The sequence below is a fragment of the Phyllostomus hastatus genome, unplaced genomic scaffold, assembly GCF_019186645.2.
Source record: "Phyllostomus hastatus isolate PE091 unplaced genomic scaffold, TTU_PhHast_1.1 phas_contig_34, whole genome shotgun sequence".
NCBI classification, from domain to species: Eukaryota; Metazoa; Chordata; class Mammalia; order Chiroptera; family Phyllostomidae; genus Phyllostomus; species Phyllostomus hastatus.
This window is the reverse complement of record NW_025333857.1, coordinates 42,031,915-42,044,606: the sequence shown is the minus strand read 5'-3', so window position 1 is coordinate 42,044,606 and position 12,692 is coordinate 42,031,915. Positions and strand designations below refer to the sequence as shown.

General features: G+C 43.0%; 1 protein-coding gene across 5 annotated transcripts in view; it reads left to right on the top strand.

Annotated features, from left to right (window-relative positions):
• Positions 1-12,692, top strand: part of SLC28A3 (solute carrier family 28 member 3) — an 85,024-nt gene that overhangs the window by 59,870 nt on the left and 12,462 nt on the right. For all 5 annotated transcript variants that reach the window (XM_045840724.1, XM_045840725.1, XM_045840726.1 and 2 more), the window contains 8 exons: positions 824-903; positions 3,520-3,611; positions 5,516-5,705; positions 6,766-6,910; positions 8,159-8,272; positions 8,909-8,986; positions 10,942-11,022; positions 12,314-12,394. In XM_045840724.1, the coding sequence (XP_045696680.1) occupies positions 824-903; positions 3,520-3,611; positions 5,516-5,705; positions 6,766-6,910; positions 8,159-8,272; positions 8,909-8,986; positions 10,942-11,022; positions 12,314-12,394 (861 nt within the window). The remainder of the gene's footprint in view (positions 1-823; positions 904-3,519; positions 3,612-5,515; positions 5,706-6,765; positions 6,911-8,158; positions 8,273-8,908; positions 8,987-10,941; positions 11,023-12,313; positions 12,395-12,692) is intronic.

Sequence of the window (12,692 nt, the reverse complement as noted above, 5' to 3'; positions counted from 1 at the left end):
AAAACAGACACTGAGATCTGGCCTTATATCTCCTAGAGTATGTTCAAAAGCGCTCTATACCTGCATACTTCCCACCTTCCCTCTCCATTGCTTATGATAGCATTTTAGATATTACTGCAGAAAGGAAGGAGACAGGAAATCCTCTACACTACCCCGAGAACAGGATGGGTTATGGTTACTGAGCTCAAATGGTACCTTGAGAGATTATCCATGAAAAGCTGACCCAGGTATGTGCGTACTTCACTCATTAACTAGAGCAAGGTCTAGCTGAGGAAGGGAAATATTTCCCTTTAGCCCAACTGATAGAAGGAGCCTAGTTCCCAAGGGGAAGTTTATCAGCTCCTGAAGATGCTGAGTTAGTGTTCACACCTGCAGACCAAGCCTTGGGCTACCAGGAATATAAAACCAGCCTTGGTCTCCATCCTTTGGAAACCAGGGCTAGCTGAATATGCCCGGGGGTTTGTGCAGCCTCTAATATTAACTTCATTTGGCACTTTCCTGAAACAGAGCTGGAGTTGAATGATTACGGTAGCCACAGGAGATGTGAATGCAGAGATAAGAATGAGTCTGTTCTCTAAAGATAAGAAGAAAATACCAACATCTCCTTCAGAAGAAAAGGGAGAGAAAAGTGTGATTCTGGGTCACACGTTGTGCATGTGTGTGTGTCTGTGTGTGTTAGGGAGGAAAATGTCTAATAGGAGCTGTCTTCTCTGTGATAACTTAAAAGAACATTTTGAAAGTTGTTTGCCAAGCAGAGGAGATCAGGGTCCATTATGCTCAGGATTCTCATCATTGTGTCTCTGCTTCAATGTCTGATTTCTAGGATGAAGAGCAGGTCAGCATTGAGCGGAATTCTCTCAGACATGAAGATGAGGAGGATGATCAAGAGATGCATCTGAAAGGGTACAGGCTTAAACTAGAGAATAAACACACCTACCTCCTAAACAAATGGTTTTGCTCCTTTGTTTATCCTCACCTAATTTTTATTTTAAACATCTATTATTATTTATTAGAGATGGTCACCACCACCCATCCTTTTTCCTCACTACCCACCCAACCATTTTCAGAAAAAGTAATGGAACTCTATAATAATCAGCTGGCAAATTCAAATTGCTCATGTCCTGGGAACCCAATACCCAGGACACTCTTTTAATTACAGGTGTAAATTACCAACTAATTGCTCCAGTACACACAAAAATAGTTACTTTATCTTCTCAATGTCAATCAACAAGCAATTGGTTTCTCAAAGCCCAATCTATCCGCTATTATCTTAAGGTATCCTGAAGGTATTCCAAGTCTTTATCACCTTTTGAGGTAGGAGAAGCAAATTGTATTAATTTTTTTTTTTTGGATTAAGAAAGTGAAGCTCAGAGAAGTCACTTTATTCAAGGTTAGTCAACTAGAGAGTAAGGAAGCTAACTTAAAATTTCAGCTTCTGATTCCTAGTCCAAGATCATCTGGTACTCTATCATAACACTAAAATATTTGTCAGTTTTCTAAATTCCTATTTAAATTTAATTTAAATTCCCAAGTCTATGAGGAACTTGGAGTTTATTATTGGAGGATATCTCCAGAGGTGGTCAGAATTGAGATAGAAAGATCTTGTCACAGAGACACCATTGAGAAATATTTACCACCTCAGAAAGCTGAGCTTAGTTCCATCCTTCCTCACACTTCCTGCGTCTCTGACCCTGGGGCTTGGAGAGTCTCCTGAGTGGTCAGAGGTGCTCAGCTTTCACTGACATTAATGGGACAGAACAAGCATGACGCGGTGGGAAGTGGCTCAGCCCAGATAACAGATGGCAGAAGCCTCCTTTTCTAGCTACTTTATTGTATGCAGTGGCAATGTGCTCTAATGGACTACACACACTCCCTGCAATTAAAAAATCTGATAAATCCAGCCTAAAGTAGATGGATGTTCCCTGTTAAATTTTGTCTTTCACCACTGCTACTTTTTAACACGATATCCACAACTGAGGATAATGTGTTATCCTCAATTAGACAATAAAAACTTAGTCTTTACTACACTTCTATTACCTCAACATCTTCTAGAACAGGGTTTCTGATTCTCAGTGCACACATTCACACACATACATAGTGACAGAAGTTTCATGAAATAATACCTATCATCACTACACGTGATCTACTCTGACATGCCCAGTTTCTCTAAGTGATGGTTATCATTCCCAGTCCACTAATGGGTCCAAACGCACAGCTATAAAATGTTGTTTCAGAAAAGCAATATACACTCCCAGCTTATTTATCTAGTGATTCAACAAATGCCTGTCCAAGGTGCTGGCGCTATAGGGCTCACAAAGCTCTGTTCTCCAGGAAGTCAGTCAGATCAAGGCGTCATAACAAAACAATAAAAAGACAGTACACATAAGGTGCAGAAGAACACCTCTGTCTGCGGATATGCGAGAAGGATTTGTAGAAGGGAAGAACTTGAGCTGTGCCCTAAAACTTGAAGGGGGCTGAGATTTGGACATGTGGGCATGACTGGTGGAAGGAAGGGAACTGGAGGCGCTAATCAGGGGGAGGGAAGTCCCAGCAGGGAGCTGAGTCCTTTGAGGTCCTAGTAGTTGGAATCTTCTACATGGACAAGAAGTAGTTGTTTTCTAAATGTTATCCAGTGGCCTGGAAGTGGCAATAGTTAAGTGTGCAAGTAAATTCCTTCCACCTGCCCTCCAGTGGGAGGCGAGGCCTCCATTAGATGTGGCATTGAGGAAAGAGGTACCGCAGGGAAGCCAGAATTCAGAGCAGGTGTAGAGGGACCAGGAGCAACTCAGGAGGAGTAGAGGACAGTGGCTGTGGGTCCACCCTGTGGCACCCCCCAGTCTAACTCGCTGGTGGTCATGATCTTCCCGAAGAAGTGATCACATGCACACATTGCTCACACACCACCCACCACCCTGTAATAAAACCCTGAACAGGAACAAAGACACACCAACAATTCTAGAACTTTCTGAGGAAGCTATATGACAACCTACTGGTTAAAGCTCTCAAATCGACAAAATCCTACTTCATATTTCAAGCACTCAGTGAAGTCCATCAGCTTCCCACTAAAAAGTGTGGTGAGCCAAGAACAGGGAACCACCACTCTACTCAAACTCTAGAACAAGAGGGATGAAAATTCACTGGACTTTTTTAAAAAATCAATATTTAATAACTCTGCCTCCTAGTGGAGGCCCTGTGAAAGACATCCTCATCCTATGTATTATTTTCAGCTTTTAGTTAGCTATCAACCTCTCCCACTCTATTTCCAGGAACAGGCTTCCCGTGTCCCGAATCTCTCAGCGCTTGCCACAACACCTGTTCGGCAAAGGTGGAGCCAAGCCATGGCTGGGTTGAGTCTACAACGCAATGAGTTTCCCACTTCCATTTTGTGGGACATATGCTTCATGAATTTGTTCATTAGCTTGCTTTATTTACAAAGCCTCTTCTAGCTGTAATATACCGGTTTGTTTCATGTTGTTGGTGTTTACTTCTGCCTGACATTTTGCTTTCATGTTGTTACAGGTGTCTGGCAAGGAACTACGCTACAGTCTGTGCTTTTTGTAGGAAACACAAAACAACCATTCGACGCATCACCTGGGGTATCCTATTAGCAGGTAAATAACAAAAGGGGATGGGATGCCAGTGTCTCTCTTTGAGGGTCCCCCAAATATTACACCGAGCTTTCTGTGGAAGGAAAATAAATCCTCCTTTCCTCTGGACCTCATGAACTATCCAGAGAGGCAGAGAAGTAAATCAGGAAGGCCCTGAATTGCAGGGCTCAGCTCAGAGTACCTATCCAGATTGTCTCCTCGTCTGGTTGATTTAGGTCACCCACTCTGTGCCTTTGTTATTGTGATGTGGATTTGAAAGTTGGTAAAGAAAATCCAGGTAACTGGACAGGTGGTAATCACCATGACGTGGAGATCTAATTGCAGGAAGAAATACAAGCAATTGATAAATACTTTATATAAATACAATGCTGGGAGTGGCCTAGGGAGGTGTAGTCCACTCCTCTTGCCTGAAGGCAGAAATGTACTGTCTACAGTTGACCCTTGAACAAAGCAGGTGTTACCAGCACCAACACCCTGTGCTCCCCACCACACATAGTCAAAAATCCACAGATAAGCTTTGGCTCCCCAAAAACTTTACTAACAGTCTACTGTCCACCCAAAGCCTTACCAATAACATAGTCGATTAACACATATTTGTATATTATATGTGTTATATACTGCATAGTTACAATAAAGTAAGCTAGAGGAAAGAAAATGTTACTACGAAGAGAATCTACATTTGTAATATTTATTTTTAAAAATCCACAGATAAGTGGACCCACGCAGTTCAAACCTGTGTTGTTCAAGTGTGAATAGCACACAGAAGAGCTGGGTTTTTTATATTCTCCCTCCAAAGCAAAGAAATCCACCCATTTTAAAGAATACTCCTGTCTATAAAACATGAACCCTACCACCCAAATCCACAGAAATTAACCCAAGATTCTACACCTTCAAAGGCAGTAGTTTTGCTGGTGCTCACACAGCCATAACAGGGAATAGCAGGATTTTAAGTTTTCTCTGTACTGGCCCATCTAGTATTTTGCAGGCCGCACATCAAAACCACGCATCTCTGCCCTCATAGTACAAAAGTGAACAGACACACATGGCCATGTCCCCATTAGACTTTATTTATAGAATGCAAATACATGTATACAAATACAGCTGTACTTGCTACCTACAAAAACAAGGGGCAGGCCCAATTTGCCTCACAAACAAAACCATGTTTGCTGACCATTAATGGAAACCTTGTTGTTCTTATCCTAGCATCTCCTCTTCAAAAGCAGCCTCCTTGTTCACCACCCCCACCACTTTCCTTTCCAGATTCTGTGGCACTTAGAGATGGTTGATATGGCACTTAGAGATCTTCCTCCTCAAGCTTAGGTCAAATCTGAGCTGCAAACCAGGAGAATCAGTACCTCTTTGCCAATGGTTGCTTCAATACCTGGGCTTTCACTGACAGAAGCTCACCTGCTGAGTCTGGCTAGACACCAGAAAAAGGTGGTTAGTACCGAGTGAGGGGCCCAGTGGTCAAGCATCAAAATTCAAGAACTCAGAACATTTTATAACCTAGCACCCTGTCCTCCTAGCTTTCATGGTGAGACTGCTAGGGACTTAAAAGCAGAGGAGCCACTAGTCATGTCAAGAAAATCAAGAGCTCCCTGACCGTGTGGCTCAGTAGGTTGGGCGTCATCCCAGTCAGGGCACAAGCCTGGATTACATGGCCAGGTCCCGGATAGGAGGAACATGCAATAGGCAATCAATCGATGTTTCTCTCCCTGTCTTTCTCCCCCACTTTCCCTCTCTCTATAAAATAAATAAACAAAATCTTTTTAAAAATATAGCAAGAGTGTTCCTTGATTCAATGGTTTATTCATTGGACCTCTCCTTGGGTGAGCCAGATCAGGGCTGGAGGCTGGTGGCCTGCTGGTGTCAGTGATGCTCTCTGTCTGCCTTTGCTTCCTGCACAGTTTACCTGGCTATGGTGATCGCAGCCTGCGTGCTAAATTTTCACAGAGCCCTTCCTCTTTTCCTGATCACTGTGGCTGCCATCTTCTTTGTGATCTGGGATTTGTTAATGGCCAAATATGAACCTCGAATTGATGAGTTCCTGTCTCCTGGCAGAAGACTTCTGGACAGCCATTGGTTCTGGCTGAAGTGGTAAATACATTTGGTTCTCTTATTACATTTGGGAGGGGTGTTAGTTTTTTCCAACACCGTTCCAAAAATTTGGTCTGAAATTCCTTCCTCACTTATGGGATATTGCAGCTAGAAACAACCTCAGGGATGATCTGTCAAAATGTCTTCATTTTACAAAGAGGAAAGCAAGGCTCAGATAAGGCAATGGCTCATTAGAGTCATGTTCAAATGTCCCTATAAACTACCTTAATTTCAAGTGCTACTAAACGGCAAAATGTCCAAAACATGGGACCATTCTACTTGGGAGGTGACTTCCTGCTCTGGCCTCCTTGGGAGGAAGAACCTGTAAAGTACTAAAAGCAATGTTTTCCTGTAAGACCTTGTGTCCTGCAGGTGACCACTCAGAGCTTTCCCCTCCGCCTCTGTCTGTGGCACCTCCTCTCCCTCGGTGATCCCCCAGGTGGGTAGGATCCAGGACTGGTTTTTCCCAGCATGGCCCACATGGGATCTACTGGGAAACTTCACACAGCCTTAGCCTAGTAAACCAGGATTGTGCAATGCCAGCACAGCACCCTTTCTGGGTCTGCCAGCCAAGCCATGAACCAGACTCATTATACCTCCCAGATTCCCCAGGGAGTCAGAACCACGCCTCAAGTCCAGCTTAGTTCTCTGAGGCTCAGGCAAGTTGCCTCAACTGCAGAGAACACATTTCAAGTTCTCCCTTAAAAAGTAACCCCTCACTCATCTCCCAAAACAGAGGCAAGGGCTCCCAGTAGCTCTTTCAAAGCAATAGCCAGATTTCTTTCTCCAAACATCTTTTCTCCTGACTTCTTTGTATATCCTTGAACCAGCCAAGAGCCCAAATGTTGTGAAGTGAGGAAAACACATTGCTTAATTTTCTGGCTATCTGCCTTTATAGCCACAACCAAAGAGGATCTGATGCAATCTGTAGAATCACAACTTCTTGGCGCCAGGGTTTGTTACTCTTGTTAATATTCTTTTGCTTATTAGTTGAAGCCTGATTGCAGTTTTCAAGTTAGCCCAGCAAATGACGCCAAGGCCTCTTTTCCGGTTCTCTTAGGGTGATTTGGGGTTCCCTGATCCTGGCAATTATTTTATGGCTGTCCCTCGACACCGCCAAACTGGGCCAACGGCAGCTGGTGTCCTTCGGGGGGCTCATCATGTACATTATCCTGCTATTTCTATTTTCCAAGTACCCAACCAAAGTAAGTACAAAATCAACCTTTTTTTTTGGGGGGGGGAGGAGGAGTTCCCTCTTATTTCTCATGTATAAATTGCTCAAATTAATGAGTGTGGGATAATGTAACTGTGATTCAATATTTGTCCCACCTTCTTATGATATTTTAAGTGCCTAGAGTGCCCTTCCTTCCGGAACTTTCATTGTACAGTTACTCTCTCACTTTTCACTCTCAGTAATTTTCCAGTTGCACAACCAGGGAGATGTTCTCTCCTGTCAAGTCCAATTGCTGCCCAAGTACCCACCTCCCACTGGGAAACACAAATACAAAGTACAAAGAAAACTCATCCATTTTGATCCAGATTTCCGCAGACCGGCAAATAATCTAATGTTCTACCACTGGATTCCACAGTTTATCAAATTTCCATTTGCAATTTAGGCTGTTTCACTCTAAAACTTTGTTCTTAAACAGCTTTGTTCACATGGAATTCAATTCTCATTCTTATTCTGTCAGCTGGTAACCCATTAAATGGGCAAGAATTCTGAGACATTGAAGCTTTCGTGTATGACTCATGTAGCACACTCTGGAAGACTTACTGGCTGAAAGGGTGACCCAAGGAATAAAAAAGTCACCTACTATGATCTCTATTCTTTGCCCTGTTCTGGTGAATGTCTCCACTGTACTCTATGTCTCTGATCCCACAGTTCTTTGCAGGACACTCATCTCTGCACCAAAAATGAAAGCAGGTGATTGTCCATTACTGCTGCACTCTCTGGGTCTGCATTAGAGTTAATTGGTGCCTTTCACAGTGAAATGAGAGCCCCTCAACATAGTGGAATTTCACTTAATTAACTTACAAATCATCAAATCAACAAACCTTGAGCGCACAGAGAAGTCATGTTCTGTTTTCCATTTTACAGGTAAAGGAAATAATGGCATGTATCTAATAGGAAGAGCTCAGCTAGAAAGGCCAGGTCCTTCCTCCTGTAATGGCCCTTCGAAGCTCATTCTTGCGTCTGAATTATGTTATCGTGACACAACAGTTACATGCTCTCCCAGGACTGGAGGTTTCAAACTCAGGATTAGCAGGAAGGAATGCAACTCTGAGCTGTTTGAGTATAATTCCATCAAGGGATTCTCTGCTCGTGACCATTTTGGCTAACCACAGAAGGGAGATCACAGGCTGCCTGGCAGAAAATAGTGATCTTTTTGGCATTGTTGCTGAGTTTAGCATTCATTTTCTAATAAGATATATATCCTCCTCTTTCTGTATAGGTTAACTGGAGGCCTGTCTTTTGGGGACTTGGGCTACAGTTTCTTCTTGGGCTCTTAATACTAAGGACTGAGCCAGGATTCATGGCCTTTGATTGGTTGGGCAAACAAGTTCAGGTAAGTTGGGTTCAAATGAACACCTTGCTTTTATAATGCTTTTAACATTTGGATATAATTCTTAAGATGTATCAGAAACAGGTTTATTTGTCTGTATTAGTTGACCAAATTTTAATTCTGTAGCATGAGTTAGATAATTTTGTTTATGCAAGTATGTTAATCCATCTAGTTTATTAATACTATGGCTGTCCCTTACCCATATCATCCATTACATCCCACCCTATCCCAATTGCCCCCTGTATTCTGCCCACTGGGTGTCATACTTTTAAAATGATTCCACAGATAGAGAAGAAAGAGGCTTTCTTTGCATCTAGTGGTAACTAGTGCCACCTATGTGCCGCCTGTGACTTGCTGGAGCAACCAACCACGCCTGGCTCACTCTTGAGCACTCTGGAGTCAGACCAAATGTCAGAAATGACAGAATATCTGTATGCATGGATAGTTCAAAAATACACTTTTATGTCATCCAGGAGTGGGAGAAAGCTGAGAAAATTAATTTTCCAAGTCTATGCAGCAAATTCCCTGGGTCCCCACTCTCTGCAGAGCCTGGTAGGTCCTGTGCATGGTAACAGCTGCCTCAGTGGTCGTAATCTTTTACTCAAAGAGTGATCTTCTCTTTTCCTTTCTTCATCTCAGACATTTTTGGGGTACACTGATGCTGGTGCTTCGTTTGTCTTTGGTGATAAATACACAGACCACTTCTTTGCATTTAAGGTAAAGCCAAAAACCAAGTATATACCTGCTAGGCATGTATTATTAGGTGAATAGCATATTATTACCCTTTTTCATTTACAACTGCATATGAAGCCAGTGGAGTGCAAACATTTTACTTTGTTACTATGGTATTAAAGGAAACATCAGAGGAAGTCAGAAATATTTTTAAAAAATCATTTGGCAGAGGGCTGGTAGCATTGCCTGAGATACTTATGAAAGTTACATGGGGTAATAGTATCTGAGATTTCAGGGGAAAGAACATTAGGCGCCTGGCAGTGAATAGGGCCAGCATGGGTGGCAGCTCTGTGCTCAGGAAACCCCTCTGTCTCAAGCACACTAGGACAGCCGTTCATCCACCTCACCTCTGTTCTTCCAGAGCCAGCCCCGTGCTAAATCTTCCACAACCTTCCTTGAGCACAGCCTTTGCCTATGCAGGCCTGGAGGCCTTCTCACAGCCGAAGGAGGAATGTTATTCTATAGAAGAGAGGCAACCTGGCGCCCTGCCGAGGCCTTCCCCTCCCAAGGCTCCCACAAGCCCCAGGAAGCTCACCTTCCTCTGGGGAAATCCCTATAAATACTTGCTGAGTCAGAAAGATGCAAGCAGCTTTTCCTCCAGCGCTTTTTCTTTTTGTATGTTGTTGTTCCTACACTTCTATATTGTTTGCTCACTTAGAGATTCCAAATTTACCTCCAAAGTACTCCAAAATCAGTTAGACCAACTGTTCATGGTGAATCTTTTTTTTAAATTGCTAATTTTTTAAACTGTTGAGTTCATGCTTTGGTGCTGCAATAACTAAGCCAGCTCTGAAAGGTCAAGTATGTATAAATTGAGATTGAGATACCTTCATATCATGAATTTAATTCACAACTGGAAAAATAAAGTTACGAGGAAGAAGTAACTTGCTGCCCAGACTGTCTGAGTGTCTTCAGAACGTGTCCCCCGGGGCAGCAGCCTCTATCCTTTCTGCCAAAGTGAATCCCTGTGGGAACATTGGAGGGATGAGCTCCTCCAGCTCCCTGAAGCTTTCAGAAAGGTTCTGCCTGCCCATTAGAGGCAATAAAAGCACATGAGTGAGCTCTTAATAATGCACAGGATGTCTTTTAATATATATTATTAATAGATTTTTCTAAATTAGATCTTGTACAAATTGTCTTCGGTCATCTTGTGCCTCTGGTGGCGGCTCTCCCTGGCCATTTAGCTGGGGAGCAGAGGGTGTGGGGGGTGCAGTGGGGAAGGGGTACGGAGGGCCACAGACCACAGCTCTGCTGCTAGAGGCTGCTCCCTGTAGACACACAGGCTGCGTGGAAGGTACCCAAAGAGTATCAGGAAAATAGGATCTGGAAAAAGTCAACATTTTGTTGACACAGAAGTTAACTAGTTTATCCAGTTTAATCATTTTAGTGATCCAAAAATATGTAAGTAAAATCATTATCACTTTAAAAGCTAAACGAACGAGTGCGTACTCCCTCAGAGGCACGGTGTGTGAGTGCTGACCACGCTCTGTCTGATCTAGGCAGCCACCACGAATGAGAATCAAAGGCTGCTCACCCAGGTTACTCTGCTAACCAGCAGTGGCACCCATGATGGTTTCATATCAGAACAAGAATATCTGCCAGTAGCCTTCTGTCTGTTGATCTAGTTATTAGAATTCCCCCAAACCTTCATTCCTTCTCTGAGACACTAAAGTAAGAAGAGCTCATCATAGCAGAGAAAATAATGTCAAGTTGCCTATGAAATATACTCGAGCTTATCCAGAGCAAACTAGACTAAGAGGCAGTCCGTGGGGAAGCTGCCTAATAAGCCCATGTCTTAGTTCAAGGGGAGTTTCTAGTCTTGTTATGTCTCAGAGGGGGACGGGTCAGAGGGAGGGCAGAAAGGGGACTGATGGGAAACTTACTCATAGTACTGGGACAAGCACTAACCGGCCATCACTTTCATCCCCACCCACCGCCAGATCCTGCCCATCGTGGTTTTCTTCAGCACTGTAATGTCCATGCTGTACCACCTCGGACTGATGCAGTGGGTCGTTAGAAAGGTACTGGGACTGCAAGGGATCAGGTGACAGCTGTAGAGCTGCATTGTTTCAGGGACCAAGTCTTACATGCCTTTTATCCAGGTTTTTCCAAGTACTTTCCTCTTTGTACCAAGATCCACCACTGCCACCCCAGTCGTTAAAAATGCCCTAAGTCCCACATGCTTCCACAGAGGGAATTTCATCTCAGGGACTTCTATTAGCAATTCCTTCTTTAAGCAAAGACTTGACTCCCATAGGTCAGACGCCTGCCAGGGAAAGCTGTCCGCCCGGTGCCTTACACAGAGTCACTCTGTGAGAGGAGGCCACAAATGTGGGCGCTCCTGGTCTAGGAGTAGCTAGAGAATCAAAGCAAAAAGGGGGAAAGGGGACACTGGTTGTTTTTATTTTTCCTCCTGGGGGAGTTTTACAAACACATGAAAATTTTTTTAAGTCTGGAAAGTTTATCTCATTACTGCTGCCCCAGAAACTGTCAGTTTTATACTCTATACGTTAGAGCAAAAAGGTTAGGAAATTTGCAACCTAGTGTGAATGCACATGAGCGTGAGGTGGTACACACAGGGCCTGGGCACAGCCACAGTCCTCCTTGGATCCCTGTAAGTAAACAAAAGGGATCAAGAAAGAGAGAACCGGAACACCAGCAGAATTCAGAATTCCAGCAAGAGTGCCAGGGCCCATAATTAATTGATTGTCGATTTAAACATTCAGAATTACTGTGCTCATGTCTAGACAGAAAATGCAATTGGAAGTCCTCATCCTGAGGTGGGCCCCACAGGCTCTGGTTGGAAGGACCCGTACAAAAGTGGGGCCATAAGCTGTGTTCACTTAAATAGAAAAGGCCAAACCTCAACTACATGGCACTACTTAATAACTGGGTGATCTTTAACAAAACAACCTAACTATTCTGTGCCTCAGTTTCCTCTTCTATAAAATGGGCATAATTATAAGGCATCCTTCAAAGTGTTATTAAAAGGATTAAATGCATTACGTGGCTAAAGGGCTTAACCCAGTGCTTGGAATGCAGCAAAGCCTGCATGACTATTTACAGTACTTCAACAGAAATTCATTTGTGTAATGTTCAAAGTATCTATGATGACTCAGATATACAACTCAAATAGGAGGATCTGATCAGCCTATTCTGTGGACTAGATATGATATACCCACATGTAGCACCATCACTGCCTGTCAGCAATTGTTGAAGGTCATAGTGTTTTCCTCCAGTTTAAAGACTTGTACCTCTACTTTGAAGTTTTGTGCATGTACAAGTAGTTATTCATTGACTTTTCCTGTTTAGGTTGGATGGATAATGCTAGTTACTATGGGATCATCTCCTATTGAATCTGTAGTTGCTGCTGGCAATATATTCGTCGGACAGGTATGTTGTAATTTTAAAAACTAAAACAAAATACCTGCTCAAATGGATATTCTTACCAGAAAGTAGAATTTACAAATGGCTATGTTATTTCTTTTAGTGTAAGTGTGTCAAAATAAGGAATGTTCCATATTGACAATGTCCAGGATTCCAGAAAAAGAAAAAAAATGTGAGAGCAAGAGAGAGACTGAGATTAAGATCCCTTCTAAGAATCTCAGTGCACTAATGTGGGACTTAAGTTCTTGAAAGTTATGGACAGGAAGAAAGATTGAATCATTTTGTGAAAGCATTGGGCTTCTCA